Source organism: Manduca sexta, chromosome 3, assembly GCF_014839805.1.
Source record: "Manduca sexta isolate Smith_Timp_Sample1 chromosome 3, JHU_Msex_v1.0, whole genome shotgun sequence".
Taxonomy (NCBI): Eukaryota; Metazoa; Arthropoda; class Insecta; order Lepidoptera; family Sphingidae; genus Manduca; species Manduca sexta.
Window position 1 is genome coordinate 6,041,090 of NC_051117.1, and position 23,909 is coordinate 6,064,998.

A 23,909-nucleotide genomic window follows, 5' to 3' on the forward strand; every position below is an offset into this window, starting at 1 on the left:
GAGCAACTCTGCCTGTTCGTATATTACCTTAATTAAATTTTATCAAATTTTACTTCGCCGTGAAAGCACGGCAAAGTAAAATTTGATAAAATTTAGTATAGGGAAGCTAAGCTTGATCCCTAAGAAATGATATAGATTGCATTTTAAAAGACTGGATCGGTGGTATAATTTTATTGCGTGCAAGAACGACTTCTGCTCGAAAAGGCTAAAGACTCGCCCCCTATCACGTCTTGAGACAGAATACACACGTCACACAGCGAAGAGGTGAAGTACTTGTTGAGCTTCCGTCTGCCCCTTGGGGATAAAAAGCGTGAGTGTATATGTTTTAAAAAATTGTGTAAAATAAAACAATCCAATAATTCTAACATTATAATCCAACACACTATAAAAAGGTGGACCAGTAGACGACATTGAGAATGAAGAAAGAGAAAGGGAAGAAGAAGCGAGAGAACCGATCGATGTAGACGGCTGTCTCGCGTCCGTTGCAGAACGTGTCGTACTGCGGGACTGATGCAGCGCTCGGACGCGGCTCCGCACTGCTTGGAAATATGTGCTGAAATGAAAGGAAATTTATTTCAACTTAAGTCTTCAGTCTTATACCTATATAAAATTTTTGTGAAGCTATGCTTAGTTAAAACACAAATCTATTTGATCAGTTGTAAGTCAAAACCCGCCATCTTGCCTCTCCATAAGGTTTAAACTGGGAATTCGGTGATGTTTTGACAGCTATTTAAGCAACTCTTAACCGCCTCTTAACGCTATAGCAAATTTATAAAATTGGATTTTTCATTTTTACTTCCTTTACTAGATTCTTGCTCAACATAATTATTTATTCTTGCAGCTTATCGAAGATACAAAGCCTTAATATCCAAGTTTTAAATAGTGTCCAATATCATTTATTTATTTACTACGAATTACTAACAGTTACAAGTTATATTTACCTTAAAAGCATCCAAATCTCTTGACAAGTCTTCATCAGAGTATCCCTTCATGGCCTTGGTCGCCACCGGTCCCATGTAATTATTGACTACAGCAAACTCGAACAGCGATAGAAAAACAAAAACTGAACAAGAAGACATCCACACATCTATCGCTTTGACGTATGAAACAGGCGGCAGACTCTGCTGTGACTGGGTGTTTTGAGTTGCTGAAAGGTTACAAATATTTAGGTTACATACCGTACTCACAGAGGTACACAATTTGTTAGGGATATTTTGACCTACAAAGAGTTTACAACCTTACACATACATACTCGCCCAAAAATCCTAATCTGTATTTATCATGTTGTTGCAACGAATAAATCTATAAAAAAATATTTGGCTTTTTGAGAACATGGATAAATAATTAATATATACTATTCATTCTATATTAGCCTTTATTCCATTTTTTTTGTGAACCACAGCTCTTTCCACTGACGGCACCCTTTTTTTTTTTTTTTTTGGTTTCGCGGAGAAAGTGCCTTATTACTACCGCCCAGCCTTCGTGGGGGGCGACTGAGCGGTTATGCTGGGGTAACCGTGCCTTACGGCCCGGCATTGAGCCGCCCGGATTTGATGGTGACCTTCGGGCGACCGCCGGGCCGAGTCCCTAGCCCTATATACAACTTAACCTATGCACGGCCTACCAGCTAAAACTCCGCGGTGGCCCTCTTCGGCGCATTAGGGACGGCTGCGGGCTTCCTCTGACGTTGAAGTGTCTAGCCTGCGACCGCAGCCGCCCCTGCGCGGTGCCGCCTTGCGGCCCGTCTCCTATGGGGGGGGGTCTCAGAAGCCCCCGCGCACCGAAGGACGCCCTCGGCGTCTACGGCAGCGTGAGGCCAACTACACACTGCCGTCCATCCCGGGGGTCAACCGAAAAATGTGCAAAGGATGCACAGAAATGCACTAGGGCGGACAGCCCCCTGCTGCCCGCCGACGACCCCCTTCGTGGCCCTTATTAGTCACCCCTTACGACAGGCAGGGGATACCGTGGTGGAATTCTCCAAACGCCCCCATTCCACAGGGCGGAGATCACTGACGGCACCCTGCGAATGGGATACAGCTAGTCCCATGGCTCACCAACCGCAGCGTCCCCGATAGAGAGAAATGGGCAAAGGATGAAATGTTCGCGGGCCCTTTTAGAGGTATGCACATTGCAATGTGTACTTCTGTCCGCAAAAAATGCCCACCCATGCATGCGTGCATTCGGTGTGAAGACTAAGCACACCATAATTGTCTCGAGGGGATTTAGATAATTCAATTGCTAACCACTTACCCAGAGTAAGCAAAGAAGTGACGCCTAGAGTAACTCTTGCAGGTATTGCCTCAGGCTTGATCCAGAATGATATCCAGGACATGACCACGATCAACGCTGAGGGTATGTACGTGTGGAAGAGGTGATAGCCGAGCCGTCGGCGCAGATTGAACACCACCGCCAGACAGGTGAAGTTACCTCAAAAATACAAGCAATATTAGACCTTAGTCTTTATCACCTTAGTCTTTCTCGTGGCAGAATATTTGTATCTGCCCGGGTCTTTCATTGCTTAAAGGCATTATAATTGACAGGATATAAATTCATCACCACTAGCCGCAGGATGTCTACTGCTAAACATAGGCCTCCCTAAAAGATTTCCAGATCGACCTATTAGAAGCAGCCCGTACCCAGCGACCTGTGTTTTTTATTAGTCATCTATCCGGTCTGTTCCTGGCCCCGGATACATATTGACATAAGGAAAACATTTTTGTCTTCTGGATAAGGATAATCATCTCTTGTCAGTCGACAGTCATTCACGGTAATTTGGACATCACGGCACTTAGATTCAGGTGCAGTGGGATACTGACATGGTCTTACATAATCATAAAATACAAAATGGTATATTTACCGGTAGAGTACTCGATAGTACAATCAGTGGTGTAGTTGTGAGCGATGTCTAACTGAGGCAGTTCGATGTCCGGGTTGACCACCAATGGGTCGGTGAGGTTCCATATAAATATCAAGTCGTGCACTGTGTGGGACACTGAAAGCAGAAATAACAATAATTTAATATAAGAAAAAAACTTTGTCAGCCTATTAATTATGATAAGGCAATTTTGAACTATTTGGTGGAAGTTATTAAATCTAAACGTATTATAAAACAAAGTCTCCTTTTCTGTCTGTATGTTATCGATTTTTTCAAAATCTACTGAACAGATTTGTATTAAAATTAGTATGAAGATAGACTATTTCTATCCACTGCGTTCTATCGTATGCTGGTCTCCTCCAACGGTATCCAGCAGTGAGTATTAGGTGGTCTTTCCATCTCGTAAGTTGGCAACCTCTATTTCGCTGATTATCTCTTGGGTACCCGTAAGAGACATATTACCTATAACCTATGCGTGATTTAGAGAGCCTAGTCTAGCAAATACATAGACGTATATTTTCTAGTAAAATGCCCCAAAGTAGAATCAGGATTTTATTTACAATATTCCCCGTTTTTTCAATACTATATTATGAGCGAATACTTACAACTCTCGATCATCATGGAACAGCTTTGTGTGTCGTGAGGATAGGATTCAAATTTCATTGCGCACGACAACACCAGAGTCAATCTGGAATGCAATAACAAGCATTTTATAGATTATGAAAAACTTTATAGATCTTTTTTCAGGCAGAAAATTAAGCTTCTTTCACGACATGCTAATTATGAGATATAATAAAGACACGAAAATACCAACGAATTTCTTGATTCTTGCCATGGACATGGTTATTAGAGATTTCATACCTTCGTTAACAGGTAGTGATAATAGGACATATACATTTTTCATACAGGCTACTGAAAAGATAGTTTGAAATGCAAGAGCACTTACTTCGACATATAAAGCAAAGTTTTATCATGATACAGCCATAGATAATGGTTCGGGATGCTCATCTCGTGGAATGTGACCTTCTTCGCGTTCTTGAAGAAGCAGTCAGGTCTCCAGATGCTGTTCAGCCATTCCACGTCCAAGATCCTGTACTCTTCGTGCATGTTCTCCGGAAGCCGCAGCCGAGGGTCCCGCCAGGATTGAGCCAGGAAAATATCGGCGACATAAGTCTGGAATTAAAAATGTATAGGTTTAATTATCAGTTTTTTTACCTATTTATACTTACGGGGATTTATGGATGGGAAAAATTGTTATTAATATTTGCTTCTCTTTTTTAAAGCTTGACCATTAAACCTGTTACGATCCCAATGATTAAAAAAGGTTGAGCAATTTTCTAATCGATATACCATTCTCAAAATAAGCAAATTGTTTTACCTAATATAAACATTGATATGCAGGGGTTAGGGACTCGGTCCAATGTTCGCTCGGATGCTATACTCCCGAGTGTCGACATTGGACCGTAAGACCGGTGAAACCAACTCTTCTACTCACCCCTTAAGTGATGGTAGCGATATGGCATATTTCTTTTCAAAATTATTGTTCTACTTACCATACTCTCTTCATTGATAGAGTCTAGAGATAGCACAGTAACGTGGAAGTAGACGACAGTGGGCTGTCCCAGTAACTTTGGGGCTCTGTTTTTGTCGTAGTATTTAGCTTTTACTGGTAGTATGTCGCGCAAGGACAAACTGGATTCAGACTTGAGCTCTATTTCTTGGTAAGATGCGTTGGCTCTGAAACGAAAGATTATCATTTACATATTAAAGATTACACCGGTCAACACGATTTTTGAGTCTGGCTCCTGAATGTGAAATTTTGGTTTCTCCTATGTTACAAATAAATAAAAAAATAACTGTTCCGATCAAAGTTTGCTTTTGTAGAAACTAGAGCAATTTTACTGAGTTTCAAAAAACACATACAAATTTTTATACTTTCTCTGTAATTTTATTTAAACTTACGATAAAAAGTTTTTATTGAACATCAAAGTCTTTTTTATACAAGAATTATGACTAATAATAGCAAACAAATAGAAAATTACAAAAAATCATGTTCAAAAATGTTTTTTTTTAATGGATCTATTATGTTTGTGTGCGTATTAATCCCCAAATGTAATCTCCCATCATACTCTCGTTGTACTGCCCTTGGTAATGTCGTTCAAAGTCCATCACATCTTGGTAAAACGTTCTCCCTGCTCCTCTGAATAGGCACCCATATTAACTTTAAATTTGTCCAGGTGAGCATGTAGCATATGGAGTTTATGGGACATTCTGCAGCCCATCGATTTAAAACTTTCAAGCATAGTTTCAATGAACTTTTCATAATTGTCGACTCTGTGATTTCCAGAAAAACAATTGACTACTGCTTTCAGACGCTTCCAGGATTATTTTTCATGAGCAATAAGGAATTTTGTGAAATCATCGCCGCTCATTATTTGTTTTATTTGTGGTCCAACGAAAATACCAGTTTTAACTTTAGCTTCAGATAATTTGGGAAAAATCTCTTTAAATATTCAATAGCTTCAGAATTATGATCTAGAGTTTACACAAATTGCTTCATTAGCCCTAACTTTATATGTAATGGCTACCATTACATATAAAGTTAGGGCTAATGATCAATCAATATTTATTTAGGCTCTACTATTGGTTTCACTTTCAAATTATATTTTCCAATTTGAAATTAACACAAGCACCGTGAGGCACCCATTTCTTATCTTGATTCCGTATTTTGAGGTTATAATAAGCGTCATAGGCTTCGCAATGCTTCAAGATCGTTGCCAAAGCAAATTTTTTGCTTCTCATTTTGATAAATTCACCGCAAATAAAACAGAATTAATCAACATCCTGGTTACACTTTCTTGGTGCCATTTTCTAACCAAGTACGACATTAAAGTCGGTTGTTGCAGCCCAAATATACTTTTTTTAAATAGTAACAGACTAGTAAACACTCACTACTGCCGTTCAGAAATAATTCACAATTTGCAATTATAATGATCAAAATGCTACCGCCTATTGCTCATAAGAATCAATTAAAATCTTCAAAACATACTTATCAACATAAATCAGACAAAAGCAAACTTTAAGAGTTAAAAATGGATAACCGAGTGTTTTACGATGTTTGGAATCAGAATTTAAGCATTAGAACAGAAACACAAAAAAAAATATTTTTTTGTCGACTTGTGTTATTAATGTATTCTGTATCTGTAATATTAAAATATTTTACTAATAAGTACTGGTTTTCAGTGACCATCTTATTTCAAACTGAATATACAAGTATCCGGATCGTTACACGCTTCTTTTTTGTCTGAAACTCCGAGACCAATAGGCAAGGTTGATCCATGCCCACCCCGGGATGTTGAAGTACCCGCAAAATATGGAAACTGCAATAATGAATGACTGCTTTTGTAGCCTAAGGTAAAGACTAACTACTCCTGTGAATAGAATAAAGGTACTTACAGAAAACTAACAGCAGCTTGTACTCTCCCAGCCTCTCCAACATCAACCAACACAAGGAGAACCACAAAACATCCAACTCTCAACATTTTCAACACTTTATATTTTATTTTGAGCGACCGACTGTTTCATGGTCAGAGAAGCGGGCTTCTGTTACAAAATAGATGTTATTTTTATTCGATTTGAAGTCTTACACACTTACAGGCGTAATCCTTTTAGTGGGGTAACAGTTAACACATTGTGGGTATTATGCAGAATTGTACCAAGGAAGCTATGATATCCGCTTAATACCTTCAAAGGCTGATCAGATGGAAAATACTTCACGGAATGTTCTAATTTCTGTCCAGATTCTTTTAATTTAATGAAACATTTAAAAGTAAGTTCGATAATATATTTTGTAAAACTCCGAGTCTTATGAAAAGATAATGCACCAAACATTTAAAAAATGCTTGTCATGTATTTTAGTCTTGACCATTGTTGTGTTTTAAAATAAGTACTTACTACAAATAATATACCTCCTACATTGAATCAGAATAGTACTTAATGATAAGATTAAGAATTGCGTGATTATCTGTTAGTAGTAAGTATGAAACTAAATTCGAAAATATTTCCAAATGGAGGAAAACCTAGACCAATTATAATCAGGTTGCAGGTGATTGGCAAATATGATTATACATAAATTGTGATCCTAAGTCTCTAAATTACTGCAAATGTAGTAAAATTGATGACTATATCTTTGAATAGGTTTACTGGATGTAAAGATTTGGGACCTGACTTAACTTCTAAATCTGTATTGTATCACGCTACCTTAATTTAATACAGAATCGCAGGCTTTCATGTCGACCAGAACATATTATACTCTCAAGGATCAACATGAAAGTTAAATCCTACACCAGCTCTAGTGAAATCCCATCATCGCGGTAGAAAAGAAAACAGGAAAAAAAACATCCAAATCTAACCTAATATTATCTAGGTCACAGCTTAAGTGGATGACCTAAAACACAAGTGTTGCCAACAGTATATTTTAATTGCTCTAATCCCAAGCATGTGGCAGCCGTCACCGCTCTATAGATAGATGTTTATCAGTCACTTGTACGGATTCATTGCCTAATAGTCTCAAGCTAGAATTAATAGTGATGAAAGAGGAGGCAATCTAGACAAAGCTGGTCAGTTAGCAATGACGTAGCTTGCCAAAGAGGGCTCTATATTAAGATTTTTTGGGGTCCCTTAAAAGCAGTGCGAACTTTTGGACGGTCGCTTAGTTTAATGTAGATATGGACCAAGAAGGGCCTTTAAAGATTGAAGGCCATGTATAGCTGTTATGATTAATTAGGTCATAGCTTCGCTCCTATCACTTAGATATTTGTCACAATGCTGGTTAATAAATATATATTCAAGAGACTTATCAAATATTAATACAAATTAAAATGATTCATAAGTCCCTTGTGTTTAACCATGAAAAATTTGAACTATTTTTGTTATTAGGGATATATTATATTTAGGAATATTTTTATAATGTTGGTGATTGCATTTTTGGTAATGATAACTAAATTATAAATATTCATTTAACTCAACTAATTTTCTTTATGTTAAAGAATTATTTGAAGTAATGTAGATAACATTTTGAATCACAACTATCCTTTGTGAATTATGGCCTTATTTTTCTGTTAGAAATTGATTGTGGAAAAACGTAGCTGCAGTTTCCAATATATATTCCTTTTTTCAATAAATATTCTTTATATTATATTTTAATACGTATAATTTTTTATGTCCATATATTACTATCTCCACGAGGCTGCCATGGATAAAAACAGTCCATAACAGTGTCATTTACCTAGAGAGTGATTTTTTAATACAAAATATCTCAACTTGGCCGAAATTAAAAAATAAAATTATAAATATTAAAATGCATTAAAAAATAACTTCAATATACCAGTCACTAGTCTGTAATCACAAACCACTGTCAAAAAACAATCCTAATGAGAAATATCAAAACACTTTTGCTTAACATTGTGACTTTAACTTAATTTAGCACTACTGTCTGGAGTTACGGTGGAAAGTAAACTGCTGAACTGAGAAAATAGTAACCGGTGATTGCGGTATCGGGAGGTAGCGGAAGCGGGAACGGAAGCGGGGGTGATTTACCTTTTAGCTAAATTGTTTTGGACTGACTACCTGCACTCTGATCCTTGATGTGATCGGATTTCAATAAAACAGTATTTGAAATTCCTGTGTAAAATTCTCACATAATGTAGTTTATAATAATTTAAGAAATAATAATATAGAAAAAGCCATTTAAATTCTTTAACATTTTTATATGAAAACAATTTTCCGTAAAGCAAGGCTTTCGACAACCGAGGTCGCGTGATAATTAAATAAGTCATATATCGATATATCTTATGTAACAAACCCTTACTCTACGTCCGGTCGGAGTAACAGGATTAGCGGGGAGTGCGCTCAAATGGGCCGCGGCCTTGGCAACTTGTTGCAATACTAAATTCACCCTGGCTATTAAAAAATTATTCTACCCTCAACTATTTTCGATAGAAATAAGGGAAATTTCAGTAATGTTTTCTCAGAGTATAATATTGGTTCTCAGGAAACTATCACTTTTATACAGCCAATTTAAGTTGCAGTACTAACTTTACCCTGCTTATTAAAAAAAATATTATCTTCACCTTTAACTATTTTCGATAGAAATAAGGGATATTTCAGTAGTGTTTCCCCGGGATACAATACTGGTTTTTAGGAAACTATCGCACTGATACGGCCAATTTAAGTTTCACCTTGGCTAGTAAAACAAAAAATATCTCCATCCTCAACTTTTTACGATAAATATAAGGGATATTTCTGTAGTGTTTCCCCGGGATATAATACTGGTGTTTAGAACTATCGGTCCAATACAGCCAATTTCAATAAACGATTACTATCCTTAATTTAGATTCAATGGCTAAAATAAACCTATCAAAATAAATAAAATAAGCGCCCTCAATTAGGTATGGATTATAGTATGTTTACTCAACAAACTGTGTATGTGCACTGCACAAACTGTGTATATGTACTACAAAACTGTGTATGTGTAGGTACTGCGAAACTGTCTATGTGTACTACACTAACTGAGTATGTGCATTACACAAACTGTGTATGTGCACTACACTGTGTAAGTGCACTACACTGTGTAAGTGCACTACACTGTGTAAGTGCACTACACTGTGTATGTGCACTATACAAACTGTGTATGTTTCCTACATAGGCAGAGTAAAAGTGTTTTCTATCTAGTGTTAAAATAAATCACAAAACTAGTATTCTCGTATGTGAAAACTAATATCTATATACTTAAAAACAAATTTCGAAGACGTAAAAAACGGTGGGTTCGTAATAAAACAAGCATTCAGCATTGTAAGCGTTTATTTCTAATGTGTAATAATTAAATACTACATAACTTTACTCAAAGTACAACTTTATTTGAGAGTCTTGAATTATACAGAGAGAAAAATATCAATATTTTGAATATACTTTTTGATTGTCTTTTAAACTTTTACCCTTATGGTATCTAGGTATACATTTACGATTACCTTTTATAACCACCGCAGTAATTGATATACAAATTCGTTAAAATTAAAGGTGTCTGGTTCGGAGGACCAAAACCAACCTATTGTATATTTTTGGGACGCCCTTTCAGGGCTAAGCCATGAAGTCGCCCGAGCTTGTTGTGTTAGCAGCAGCGAGTGAAGAAGACAGATATATGAGGGAGTAGGATGGATGCCTGACAGAGCAGAGCGGATAGTGCCACAGTGGCGCCACTTGCTCCGAGCTGATTAGCCAGTTTTCGTGGCTTGATACTATGTGTGAACTACAGTCTTGATTAAATTCTAATATTTTAAAATTTCTTACTAATAGCGCACTAATACTTGGTACTGCCCGTGTTACTTAAACAAGGTAAGGAGCCACACAAGTAGTTTGTACGTCTTTGCTTCCCTGTTTCGAATGTCTTGCTCTACTTAAAAAAACACTGTGTATAGGCTATTAAGGATTTTAATGGACGTGAGTGACAGATAGAGGGTGCTACTAAGCACTGTGTCACAAAAATTAAGGTTACTTTCAGGCATCATTTTACACCCTTCCCACTATCGTCTACTGCATAAAATAATAATCATTATTGTTGGAGGATGTCTTACACGCAGTATTAATTGTGTCCAAATGATTTACTATCTCAACACACATTTTCATTAGCAACCCATGCCTCTTGAGGACTATTTATATAATTATAATTCGTCACTACACATGGTAGGGCAATAATGTCCTTGCAAAAACCTCCACAAGGAGGTTGAACACTCCTGTTAGGCATTTATAGGGTTCGTTTTCTTCCCTGTTCCATAAATTTTCTGACACAAATCATAAAACTTCCAATTTCCCAATTCTTCGGAATTTTCCTTCACCATGTTGCGATACTGGGTCCTTATTTCAGACATTTTCTTAGAACAATCCAAGGGACTCCTCTTCAAAATATTAGACGCCTCAATCCAAAGGTAGCTTCGTACGAATTTTGGATTTTTAAATTTGTCCAAATTGCTTAAATACCATTGCAATAGTTGTTCAGTTTCTTCATCAATCCACGGCCTTTCTGGATACTCTTTTACACCATCATTTTCAATATCTGATATTAAAGTTATAGCCAATTCTTTAGCTGTGATCTCTCTTACCGCATCAACGAATTGCGCATTATCTTCAGTAATTTGATCGTTGTTATACGCTTGTTTCAAATAACTGACCTTGTTAAAAACTTTATTGACTGGTTCCGATATAAAATTGGCCAATTCAGTCCATAAGAATTTCTTTTCAAATTTGGGGTTGACGAAATCTTCAATGTGCAATAGGTAATATTGTAAAGCCTTATGCACACTCACTGAATCCATCGGTACATCTTTATAAACCTTTTCTTGTTGAGTTTTATTCTTATCAGCTTTTACAAACTTGGGTTTCAATTTCATTGCCTTTTCGACCAAACGGAACAATGGTGTTATTTTCTTTTCTGCATCTTCAGTATTTACAGCGTTTTTAATATAAAGATTTTTAAGTCTGATCATCATCTTTCTGCAAGCAACTGGATTCTTGTCTAATTTCGTCGCTATCTCTTGCCACATTTCTTTCGCATTGATTTCCTTTCCTTTGTTTGCTCTTATGTAATTTATGTACAATATAACCAGGCGTTTTTTGATGCGTCTCGGCCATTTTGGTGGCGGTTTGGTTTCTATTGCTGGTTCTTCTATAGTTTCATCAATAATTTGAGAATTCTCAATATTCGTAATAACTCCATCCTCCGAAACAACGATAACGCATTGATAGTCTTCATCTGAAACAGTACAAAAATGCTTTAGTATGGTTACTTTATTTAATTAATCATTGTAGCTTACTTTTAAGATACGAATCCCTGCTGGCCGAATTCCAGCCACGGCGGGCAGTCTCAACGGAGATCGGCTAGGTACGTAGAAGATATTATAGGGCACAAGTACATGCGCATTAAACAAGTGCACTCTCTGTTTCTTCGCACTAATGTCCGGTGAGACAGCAATCCGACATGATTTAAGAGATCAGGCGCAGAACCAATGGTTTTACATACTTTCCGAGGCACGGGGGTATTACACAAGCCAATTTCCTGACTACAAGCTGTGACTAAGTAATTTTAAAGTGGAAAAAACTCAGTCACGTTTAATTTCGGCCCGATCCAGGATTTGAACCCAGGTCGGCGCTACCCTAACTACGCCACCGAGACAGTCCAGACACAGAAGATAAATGACATTGAGGACAACAATCATATTTATGGAGCAGAAGTCGATGATTATAGATATTGAAGAAGGAAAATTTAACAATATATTGATAACAAAAAAAAATTTATAAAAAACCAAATTCATTAAACATCACCATGTGATATCTCATCTTGATGATCGGCATGATGGTGTCGAATGGCATGAGATAGCCATCTGTTGCCAATCGATACTGTAAGTGGACGGCATCGCGCTTAGTAATAAGGGCAGTGTAGTGACTTTAATGAGCTCATTTAAAAAATAAGTCTGAAACTTACCTTCTGCCTCATTGCCATCTTCATATTGTTCATCGACCTCCATAGCACTATGGTTTGCTTTCTCTCTATTATTGTATATCTCTTCAAAAGTATTGAAATATTTCCAAGAAATCTTAACATTAGGATTCCTCGTGATTTGAGTCTTTAATTTCCTATAAGATTTACGTAACTCCATGAATTTGTCTTTGCAAGCTACTTTAGATTTGTCCAACAATTTGGCCAAAACGGCCCATTTACTCATATCGTCAACATTGTTCGAAATTTCATCAAAATTCTCAGCAAAATAATTTATCAACTGATTTATTTCTTTGCCCGACCATTCTTCGGTATCTGAATCATTTTTACCATTTTTCAATCGAGCTTTTATAGCTCTGTAACCAAAAACTTTCTTGCAGAGTGCATAATATGGCCACACTATTGGCATTTCTGGTTTATTTATCTCTCTTTGGACATACGCTGTATAGACTTGTTTCAGATTTCTGAATCTGTGCGCGCATTGGGTAGCAGATATGCCAATTTGTTTGGCCAATACTTCCCAAAGGCTGTGCTTGTTTCTGTTTGTCGTGGAAAATTTGTCTTTATTCTTCTGGTAATACTCGAGTATTTTGAACGCTTTTGAATCTCCGGTCCGTTTTGAACCTTTTGCAAAGCCTCTCTCATCAAAGTCATCATCATCGGTATGCTTTGATTCAGTGTTATTCATATTGATGTTTACTTTTCTCACTGGAATAAATAATAAAAAATAACAGGAATTGTAAACCACTTATTTTGAGGATTTATAGTAAAATGTATGTATAACTAACGCATTTGGCAACATACACAAAAATTGTTTTCAAACAGTAAATAAAAATATAATTTAAGCAACAAGTGGTAAAATTTATTTATTTTTAAATGCTAAAATGACTTCCTAAGAGCATTACTAAGGAATTACATCGCTCTATTAGTCTGATTATGAACCTAAATTCGTCTACAACAATAAATATTACAACACGACAACTCACCACCAATCTTTTCAGATTCTTTTTCCTCCTTAGCTTTCTCGTATCCGTCAAGCAAGTTCGTGTCCATTCCGTAATCAAATATTCTATCAAACAATTCTATATACCGCCAATCTATTTGCATATCAGGATATTCTTTTTTATCATTAAGTATACTCTTATACAGAGTGACTAGTTCTTCCCATAGTTTTCGACAGGTAACAACGGACTTCCTTAATTTCTTACTTATTACGCCCCAGCATACGAAATAGCATATAGGATCTTTATACATTTCAACATTTTCATACAAAAACTGAGCAATCTCATCAATCTCGTCAACCTTCTGCACCACGACTTGGTTTGGCTCCTCCTTTGTCAGCTGCACCTCTGTTTCCTTGGACACAATGTAATCGAAGACAATATCTATAGGTTTACGTTCGCGCAAATCGTAACCACCTTCCAAATACTTATTGAAATGTGCATCTTTTAGTTCCATGTACTTGCTTTTGCAAACCTCTGGACTTTTATCTAGAAGTCTACCTATTTCCATCCAGAGGAAATGATTTGGTATTTTAGGGTCTTCAAAATCCTCGAAACAGTCATATATGTATTTGACTAACACCATTTTCTCTGTCTCTAGCCAATCGTGGTCATGATTCGTAGGCGCTGATGATTCAATTGGAACTTCTGTTACAATAAAAGGATATTTCCTGCTGAATTCTTCGTCATCCTTAAATATCTCGTCAAATAATTTCATATACGGCCAATTGATTTCACAAACGCTATCCTTACGTTTCTCAAGTAAGCATATGTAATGCTGTTTGAAATTTAGAAATCGTTTCTGCCAATACAAACCGTCTTCTTCTCCCAATTCTAATGCAATTGTTTCCCATAAATTCCTAGTAAAATATTCCTTTTGAAAACTCTCTTTATATTTAATGTACAGTTGGAGCATCTTCTCTACTTTTTCGTCTATTGATTTGTTCGTGTTCACCTTCTTAAGGACCACAATACCATCATCCAATTTTTGGGTAAATGGAAGTTTAATATCTCTTTCTTCACTGGTGGATGCTACCATACTATTAAAATATGGATCATCACTAAAAGCCTGATGGCATAAGTTAAGTATTACATCACTTAAATCACTTGCTTTGTGCGTATTTTTGCATATCTCTATATATTTTGCCTTCAAGTTCCTTAACTTCATGTCGCAAGCTGTTGAATTTTTATTCATAAGCATGGTTTTACAAGCTATAGCCCATAAATGCTTTCTTTTCGTGGAACCAGTCAGGAATGTCTGCTTATTGTCATTGTAGAAGACCAAGAGTCTATGTGTTTCTTCCTCGGTCCATCTTTCCCTTGAAGCAGTAATCTCAGTATTTTGTGATAACTCATAGGCGTTTCCATCATGTTGTTCTATTATGTATGAGTCATCATGTTGCAACTGTATCTCTGGATTTTCTATATTTTCAATAGTTGTCAGGACACCCTCTTCATTTTCACCATTTTCTGAAAAAAGGGACTTACATAAAGAAACTGATTACCCACATATTTATTACACAAAGAGGAGTTTATAAGAGAAATGTTATATTAAGTATTACTAAATACAATATAGAATTGTGCTTATAGCTCAAGGTTTTCATTTAAAGCACCAACCCCATCACTATACATGCTCTACTAGCAGAATACGTTAGACCTAACCATTATTTGTCACATTGTTATATGTACTCTGATACAAATTACAAATAATATAAATAATAAATTACACAATTTATTTTTAAATAACCTAATCTCAATAAATCAAGTAATATATATCTTTACTTACCATCAACGTAAAACAATAATATCTCCCCATTATTCTGCATCTCCGTCTTAACCACCACTTGCTCCATTGCTGCTGATGCATCTTAAAAATGGAATAATGAATATTAGCTTATGAAGAAAATAACAAGATATTTACTTATTATGCCAATACTAAATATAAATTTACTACAATAATATAATATAGATAATAATATGCAAAGAAAGGAGCCCTTTTTAAGCACATTGAATGGAAAACTGTAAGATTTGGTATATTTAAAGTTTATATAGTGCAGAAAAATGAAATTTGTGTATATGTGTTACAAATATATTAAATTCAATGGTTAAATTTTGACCACTGGCCTACCGTTAATTATTATAGAATCGCAATCATATGTTGTAAACGAGATTATAACAATATTTAGTTACATAAAATGAAACACAACACTTGGGTAGTGTTACTCTTCGATTAAACCCAGCAGAGCTTGGAAAATATCTTGTTTACTGTTGCATAGTAACACTAATATACTTGTTTCAAATATTATTATCAACTCCAATAGACCGAAATGTGAATTCGGGCTATTAGAGTTGTTTGCTCTAATAGCCCAAATGCACTCCAAGCAACTATTTTTAATATATTATGTTAAAACTAGTTGCATTGAAATTTTCTTAAAATATGTGACTAATCTCTTGACGATAGCGGCGATAGCCTAGTTGGGTGTGGAACGGTCTGCCAAGACGAATATCCGCAGGTTCAAATCCCAAGGGCACACACCTCTGACTTTTCTAAAAAAAAAAATCATGTGTGTATTCTTTGTGAATTTATCGTTCGCTTTAACGGTGAAGGAAACATCGTGAGGAAACCTGCACATCCGAGAAGTTCTGTATTGGATTTTCGAAGGTGTGTGAAGTCTACCAATCCGCACTAGGCCAGTGTGGTGGACTAAGGCCTAATCCCTCTCTGTAGTAGAGGAGGCCCGTGTTCAGCAGTGGGCAAGTATATAATACAGGGCTGATATTATTATTATTATTATTATTATAATACAAAAGAGATAGATGACTAAACAGGTAGTCTGATCACAAAATAAAGGTTGCAAGATCACTATGGCTCATAGTTGCAAGAGATAGAGAGGAATGGAAGAGGTTAGAGGCAGCCTATATGTCTGCAAGACATGCTGATATAGATTTGGACCCAGGCTGATGTCCACATTATTATATATTCTTTGTTAAGTCACTGTAAAATCAGTAATAAAGGTTTTGAATTTGAATATACAAATTATAAATAAATTTATTACAAAGATAAAGTGTGTTTGTATTATATATATATTTTTTTTTTTATTGCTTTAAATGACGAGACAAGCTTCCCTTTCACCTGATGGTAAGTGATACAACTGCCCGTAAACAGTAGAAACACCAACCAATACCTGAAATTACAAAGTATTGTTTGGTATTTCACTGCGCTCACCATCCTGACACATGAGATGTTAAATCTTATTATGTCGAGTAGTTACACTGGCTACAATGTCCTTCAAACCGGAACACAACTGTGACTTCACACTGCTGCGTGATGGCAGAAATAGACATTGCGGTGGTACCTACCCATGCAAACTCTCACATTTGAGAGACCTATCACCAGTAGAATATACATACAATTCTTTAAATATTTAGTACTAGAAAACCGTGTGCATTATCATGTCATATAAACATAATTATAAAGAATTGTGTGGATCTCTATGACCTACACTGTTAATTGGTTATCATAAAATAGAATAAGTTTTGATTATAAATAAGTATAGGTAAAATATACACTAATAATAAGCTATTAACAATGGCTATTAAGTTTTGATTATTATCAAAATATAAATAAGACTGTATCAAAATTTTCTGAATTAAATAAAATATTATCATAATTTATGATAATGACAAGAGGAAAGCTATGTTACGTTGAATCATGAGTATTCATTTTTGTAATTTTACTTTTGTTGAAATTGTAGGATTGAATATGAAAACTTTACTAACAAAATCATAATGCATCATTATATTATTATAAAAACGTACCCTTTGAATCAAACTAATTGTGTTGATATAATGTATTGTGTATTTATTAAAAATTAGCGTGAAATGACTATTTCATTTAACATTCGATTACAGAATAAAAAATGCTTACCCATATAAGCAATAAGAATGAACACAACACTTCACAAAATTAACACAGAATTAATAAAGTCAATATTTTATGTATGTGCTTTATTTATTTTGATATTGGCGGCTGATTTGCCAACTTTTGATCGAAATTTGGATATTTTTTAATAACTAAAGAAGCGCAGCAATGCGGTAACAAGGTTGTGTTTCGGACGCCATTTTGATTTCCGAACCAGTTTAGGATTGACGCATACTATCAAACTAGAGTTGCGCAGGAAAAATATTATTTCTATTGGTTTTATATTATTTATTATGTATTAATTTATATTTTACTTATATCGGAATCAACTCTTCGATGTAATCTTACATGTTATCTTACTAATATTTCAAATTTGAAAGTGGTAAGAAAGTAAAATATTTTAATGTTTAGATGTTTGTTGAAAATAACCTCAAAAACCGCTGAATAGATTTATATGAATTTCGGTAATTTTATCGCATGGAAAATACTAGAACTTTTAATTAATTCAAATATATTGCGCTAGCGTCCTGCAGGTTGCAATGGATTACTAAAGTGGATTAGATGATACACTTAGGCTACCTACTTTTGTTAGTGTAAAAATACAACATGAGAAGGCGAAGCCGCGGGCAACACCTAGTGTTATATAAATTGTTACATTTTATGCCAATATTCTCCGTAAGGCCATAAACATTCTCAATACAATAATTTGTCGGTGGTGATATTAAAAAAGTAAAATATTAATCAGTATATTATTAATTAACGACTAACTTTATTAACAAATTTTATGTAATAATGCTCATTCAAATCTGTCCAAGAAATGCGAAAATTGTACTAGAACCTCAAATTAGTGTCACTATTAAGTAGCTATGTCTGATATTTCAATGAATTATGTTATTTTTAGACAAAGTGAAAATAAAACAACATTTACTGGAAAGTGTGGGCAACACAACTTTATTTTTTACAAAGATCAAACAAAATACAAATCAGTCATACATTTGTCGGAAAACATATTATTCTAAATGCGACTCCGAACTGTCAAAATATTCAAAATCTATAAGTAAATAAAACATATAAAATCGGCCGGCTATTTCATATAATTCATGCTTATGTCCATTAAATAGCTTTAAAATATACTAACGCTGCTTAAATACTGGTTGGTTACTTTACTAATTGGTGTTTAAGACGCATATTTAGATAAATTTTCTATAGCAAATGAATAAAGTGGATTAAAAGACTGTATTCTTTTTGAAAGTGGAAAAACCGGATACAATTATTGTTTCTACAAGTTTATACTCGCTTTTCACATGCTAAGAATTAATGATGTTAGAAATTTTTGTATTAGTAATTTGTGAAAAAAATAATATTACAAAAAATGCATGTGACACGACTCCTGACGGGTTTAATACTGAAAAAAAAATTGCTATAGAAATTTCACTTAAACTCTACAGGGATTAGGCACACAACATTTATTTATACTGCCTATGATTCAAAATGGTACAATATAAATTGGTCAGACGCTACACTACTATTCTATATGGATATTGGTATTAGATATGCAATATGTAATATGAAAACGCATATTCGTGATGATTTATAATTATCTCTTGAAATACCTATCTAATAAAAATTAAATTATGCAAATGGTTCAATAATATATTATGAAGATATAATTTTTATGTGAAGATATTATGACAGGTCAAAACTTTAAGAACTGCGCTGCAACAAGCTATTTAAATGGATATAAAAAATATGATCTTGAAGAATTTTCAATAAAGTGATTTTTGTAGCATTTATACATCATAAATTGTTTAAAGCTAAGAGCTAGGGCAAAATACTGAAATCTTATGATGTCGATAATAGAATTATAGGTATCTATTATTTTTAGACCCATGCAAATAAGGTTGAGTTTATGATAAATATGACTGGTGAAAGTATTCAAATTGTAACTAGTTATTTGATGAAAGAGACAAAGGATGACGATTTTAGTGTTTATTGTCATATTTTATCATTACGCAATATAGTAAAAGCTTATGTGTTGTAAAAAACTAAAGCAAAAAGACATATAATATATGTGTCGAAATAAATAATGGCAAAATTCTTTTCACCTTACTCGCATATTAATATTAGAAAAACGACATAATATTATAAGACAGACGAATAAAAAATAACCATACAGTATTTATTGAATTTCCCACAACACATAAGCTTTTAAATTTCCACGAAAAACAAGGCGTTACAATACTATGCAGTTACAGAAATCTCATCTATTTGTACTTCTATGATATGAATTATGATGTAAATTAAAATCCACTGGTACGTTCATAAAAAAAATACAGCTGGTCCCAAAAAGTATGTACCCACACACATATCAAAATCTTAATATATTCAACACGAAAGCAACATATATTTATATATATTTTTTTAACCTTTCACGCACAAGAGAAAAGTAAATTCAGGTTTCCTTCAAAAGAATATTCCACCAAGTTTTTTAGCATTTGATTTTCTTTAACAAATATTAATATTATGAATAAATCAATTGCACTTTTGGCTCTCTATTATAATTTATGAACTTTAGTCCGCTAAATAGAAAACTTTTTTTGGTAATGGCATATCAATTATAAGAGATATGAGACTGATTATCCCTACATATTAAGACAGTCCTCCACCACGTCGATCTATCTGAAGTACTAATCTCAAAAACTACTGAACGGATATCTATAAAATTTTGTATAAAGATAGATTAAGACCTTAGAAAGGACATAACCGTATTATTCTGTAAAATTATAAACCAGAAAAACTTTTTTAGGCGGACAAAGCCCCGAATAAAAGTTAATAATCTATAAAGTGCCACTCACACGAGAAAGGTTAACTGATAAGTGTTAGGTACACTCTTTTGTAGCTGTATGTACCTACAATGTAACATTTAACACGCACTATATCACACGATCTAACAACATTTATGTATTAAAATAAAACGCAAACCCAGTCGAAATTAGCCATAATCAATCCATTTCATATAAATGAAAGCCTTTTTGTTCCAAGATATTCGCTCAAACCCTAGAATAGTCGCTTAGTAGTCTTACCTGATCGCGAATACTCTTTTGACTAACTTCGACTGGATTTTACTAGAAATGACCAGCATTTTCACTACTTAATATACGTAAAACGCTTTAAACTAAACATGTACTGCACATTTGTTCACTAATGGCACTAATAAATATACATTTATATAAAATTAAGTACAGCTAAACATTTATTAGAAAACGTAGTTTGTCTAAAGATCCTAGCATAACCGCTCAGAATTTTATTATTGTAAGTACAATAGCAACATAGCTTGCTTATGTCGCTGTAGTATTATTTGCTCATTTTGGAATGTCCTTATTATATAGTCTATTTATTAACAATACCGTGATATTTTGTAGAAGCGAGCGGTATTATGATAAGATTACTAACATAAAAAGCAATATAAATATATGTATAATAAGTAATTTTAAAGGAAGCCATACGGTTTGGCAAAGGTAAGTTTATTTCGAATTGCTTAAAAATATTTGTATTCAGATTGAAATATTACAATATTTGGATAGTTAAAGTAGTATTTCATGAATTGTCTTGTTTCCATTTTTTAAAAACATTAAACGCGAAGAAACGAATGTGATTTAATTTCCATCATTCATAAACTATTTCTAAGCAATTCCGAATCCGAAAATTGTACCTTATTTCTTTATGGTGTAGACATAGATACCCGTTTTCACATAATATATGCGTACAATAAATAATATAAGACATTTAAAACAAAATTGATACATCTAACGTATCACAAACAAAGAAATTTCATAAATTGTACACAATCCTTTATAATATTATATACCTTTAATTTTTTGCACAAAGCCCGACTAGAAAAACTAAATTAATTAAAGTTAGTTATTTCCTTTATACGAAATTTGTATATTCTATTAGAAAATCGTGTTAGTATTATACACGTTATGACTAATGAAAACCTAGAAATGGCTAAATTCAAAACTCTTTAAATACTTTTATATTAAGTTGGGAATAAACAGATTGTGTTACTAATTTATTATTATTATCAATTTTCTAGTAAGGCTTTTCATAGATCTTGTCACCTTATTTCGATTTCATACCGTACTTAAATCAATCGCTATTACAATGCTGCTTTAATAAATATGGCAGCTCAAGCATAAGCTCTTTCTAAATAACATGACGATGTTTACCAAACTTCACATTTTTTTACCGGGTTCATTTTGGAACCTAAGGGGCAGTGAAACTCTTCTGAAAATTCCTTCAAGTTGGATATCGGACCGATCACCCTGTATTTGGCGATTGTGTGGTCGTCTTTTTCAATTTGCATTTTTGTTGATTCTTTGGTCATTGCTGAGCACCACACCTGTATATAAAATAATATTAGATAATGCGAATCATAGCCTTTAATACTAAAAATATAATATTTACAAAAATATCTTGCGTAGTCGATTATAAATATTTATTCCATATAAGTACATAATATTAGAAAATATAATAAAAAAAAAATATATAATAACTTCAAACAAACCTGAGCAAAGGAAATGAAAAACAGCTGGCGATGATTGTACTTCAATCCCGGGAGAGTATAATTCGTTTTAGCTGTTTTGCTGTAGTTAACGTAAGCATGGAATGATGCCTTCAATCCTCCATTGTCGGCTATATTTTCACCTATAAATAATATATTTACAGTGTTATTTAATATTTATCGCAATTTAATACCGTAACAAAACTGAATCTGATATATTAAGAATAACTGATTTCTCAATTTAGACAGTATTAGATTGATAAATTCAATTATGTAACATTTATATAATTATATATATTTAAATAACATACCAAGGGTTTGTTTGCCGTTCAAACGTTGTCCATCGACCGAATAATTCGAATATTGCCGCTGAAAGCAGTGGGCGCGTTCCTTGAATGTTTTTATGGTTGCGTTGTTCCACCATTGGTTCAGGTTTCCAAATCTGGAAAAAAAATAAGACAATTATTCGAAAAAAGTTCGTGTGAATAATTAATATTAACATTTCGTATTATTTTTCATATCAAGCCATCGACTATTGACTGTATGGGGACAGCCTTATGTCACAAGCAGTTCTGTGGTTTATTTATGAGGTTATGTCAAATGTAATTTTTTTTTATCGTACAGACCAAGGAACAATTCATAAATGAACGTTTATTACTTTTCTTTTTTTTTATAAAAATAATATAAGCTAAATGGTTTTATAGATCTTAACAACACCCCAATATATTTTAAATCATAAGTTCATATTATTATATCTACGAACCTGTCATACTCTCGTCCCTGGTCGTCAAAAGCATGGGTTAGTTCATGTCCCATAACGACACCCATGGCTCCGTAGTTCACGCATTTAGGGTTGTCGCCGTCATAGAATGGTAGCTGTAGGATTCCGGCCGGGAACACTATTTGGTTCTTAGTTGGGGTGTAGTACGCGTTGACTGTTGATGGTGTCATCCCTGCATACAAAGGTTTTATAACAAAAAGACGACACGATTTTAATTTTAAGTGTCTATGTATTTAATGTTTTGTTGGTCACTGGTGGAATATTTGCGGACATTTTGCATCCTAACCCGACTGGTTCCCAAAAGCCCATAGTGAGTAATTCTAACGAGTCATCGAGTAACGTGGCTAGTGCATGTTTAGACAAGCCGGCATAAAGCTAGCGATGGTCCATCGTCAACTGTTGTTAGTATCTCTAGTGTTGGATTTTTTAACAGGTCTTATTGACCGCGGGGTAGAAGGCAGCGTATTATAAAGTAAGATCGACGACGGTCCGCAAAAATATGTACGCAGTCGCGAGAGTGGCCTATACTTAATCGAAATTGGTCGACATTTTAATCTGACTAAACGGCAGATGACTGCCTCCGTTTGCATAGTTATATTACGGTACCATTACAGTGCTGATGTCTTGTTCAATCCTCGAGTAGGGCAGTGATATTGGGTTTTTCTACTGTCGGACTGTCTATCAACCCGGAGTCTGGAATGTGTGTGCGCAAGTGGGTGCGTGTGCGTGTGTAAGTTACCCGCACACTTATTATTAGTACCTATCATTTGATCAGTATTCAATGGCTTTTTATTCCTTCATTTCTCTTCATTCTCCCTTCCTTCGTTGTACTTCTATATTTGCATTATAATCTACCGGAAGACAATAGTTTAAAAATAACTTACCCCACTTAGTCTTGTTGACAGGCTTATCCAGTTTACTAAGGTCGTTCTTCAGGCTAAACACGTTGAATGCGATGTTGTTTTCGAAGTATTCATTCGGCTTGACAACTAATTCGGCATATTGTTTATCCAGCTCGTCTTTGTGGAGGATGTAGTCGGGAAAACCTGGTAAATAGGTAATGCATAAGCTAACATTAAAGATACCTTAAAATTAAAATACACATTGAATACTAACTGTATAAGGGGTGCAATGGAATGCGGTTGAAGAGAAAGAGGACTAGTTAATGATCTCAATACGGACAATTCAAAAGACGATCCCCGTCACTTGGCCG

General features: G+C 34.5%; 3 protein-coding genes across 6 annotated transcripts in view; all 3 read right to left on the bottom strand.

The window, feature by feature from the left end:
* Positions 1–356: 356 nt before the first annotated feature.
* On the bottom strand, positions 357–8,413 carry LOC115443829 (glycine receptor subunit alpha-4). 2 transcript variants are annotated; one of them, XM_030169411.2, is made up of 9 exons: positions 8,265–8,413; positions 6,335–6,481; positions 4,432–4,615; positions 3,825–4,051; positions 3,484–3,566; positions 2,861–2,995; positions 2,254–2,430; positions 942–1,147; positions 357–553 (listed from the first exon to the last, which is right to left on the bottom strand). In XM_030169411.2, the coding sequence occupies exons 2-9, from the start codon at positions 6,418–6,420 to the stop codon at positions 383–385; spliced, it is 1,269 nt and encodes a 422-aa protein (XP_030025271.1). In that variant the 5' UTR covers positions 6,421–6,481; positions 8,265–8,413; the 3' UTR covers positions 357–382. The 2 variants fall into 2 exon arrangements, with proteins under 2 accessions (XP_030025271.1, XP_030025270.1); XM_030169410.2 differs by lacking the exon at positions 8,265–8,413 and having other exon boundaries at positions 6,335–6,952.
* A 1,308-nt stretch (positions 8,414–9,721) lies between these two features.
* On the bottom strand, positions 9,722–17,582 carry LOC115443820. Its single transcript, XM_030169398.2, has 5 exons — positions 17,358–17,582; positions 15,216–15,296; positions 13,415–14,899; positions 12,414–13,136; positions 9,722–11,684 (listed from the first exon to the last, which is right to left on the bottom strand). Exons 1-5 carry the CDS (start codon positions 17,359–17,361, stop codon positions 10,672–10,674), a joined length of 3,306 nt encoding a protein of 1,101 aa, XP_030025258.1. The 5' UTR covers positions 17,362–17,582; the 3' UTR covers positions 9,722–10,671.
* Positions 17,583–18,274: 692 nt separating this feature from the next.
* LOC115443819 (endothelin-converting enzyme homolog) overlaps positions 18,275–23,909 on the bottom strand; it is a 51,193-nt gene continuing 45,558 nt past the window's right edge. For all 3 annotated transcript variants that reach the window (XM_037439227.1, XM_037439224.1, XM_037439235.1), the window contains 5 exons: positions 23,581–23,742; positions 22,679–22,868; positions 22,227–22,357; positions 21,919–22,058; positions 18,275–21,753 (listed from right to left, as the gene is read on the bottom strand). In XM_037439227.1, coding sequence (XP_037295124.1) covers positions 21,577–21,753; positions 21,919–22,058; positions 22,227–22,357; positions 22,679–22,868; positions 23,581–23,742 — 800 coding nt within the window. In that variant the 3' untranslated portion in view covers positions 18,275–21,576. The remainder of the gene's footprint in view (positions 21,754–21,918; positions 22,059–22,226; positions 22,358–22,678; positions 22,869–23,580; positions 23,743–23,909) is intronic.

Coding starts and splice junctions, on each gene's coding strand:
- LOC115443829 (XM_030169411.2), bottom strand. CDS start 6,420: ATGTTGAGAGTTGGATGTTTTGTGGTTCTCCTTGTGTTGGTTGATGTT. Junction 2,431..2,860: donor TACTATCGAGTACTCTACCG/GTAAATATACCA, acceptor TGTATTTTTGAG/GTAACTTCACCTGTCTGGCG. Junction 1,148..2,253: donor CACTTCTTTGCTTACTCTGG/GTAAGTGGTTAG, acceptor GTAACCTTTCAG/CAACTCAAAACACCCAGTCA.
- LOC115443820 (XM_030169398.2), bottom strand. Junction 14,900..15,215: donor ATTATTGTTTTACGTTGATG/GTAAGTAAAGAT, acceptor CCCTTTTTTCAG/AAAATGGTGAAAATGAAGAG. Junction 11,685..12,413: donor AGATGGCAATGAGGCAGAAG/GTAAGTTTCAGA, acceptor GTACTGTTTCAG/ATGAAGACTATCAATGCGTT.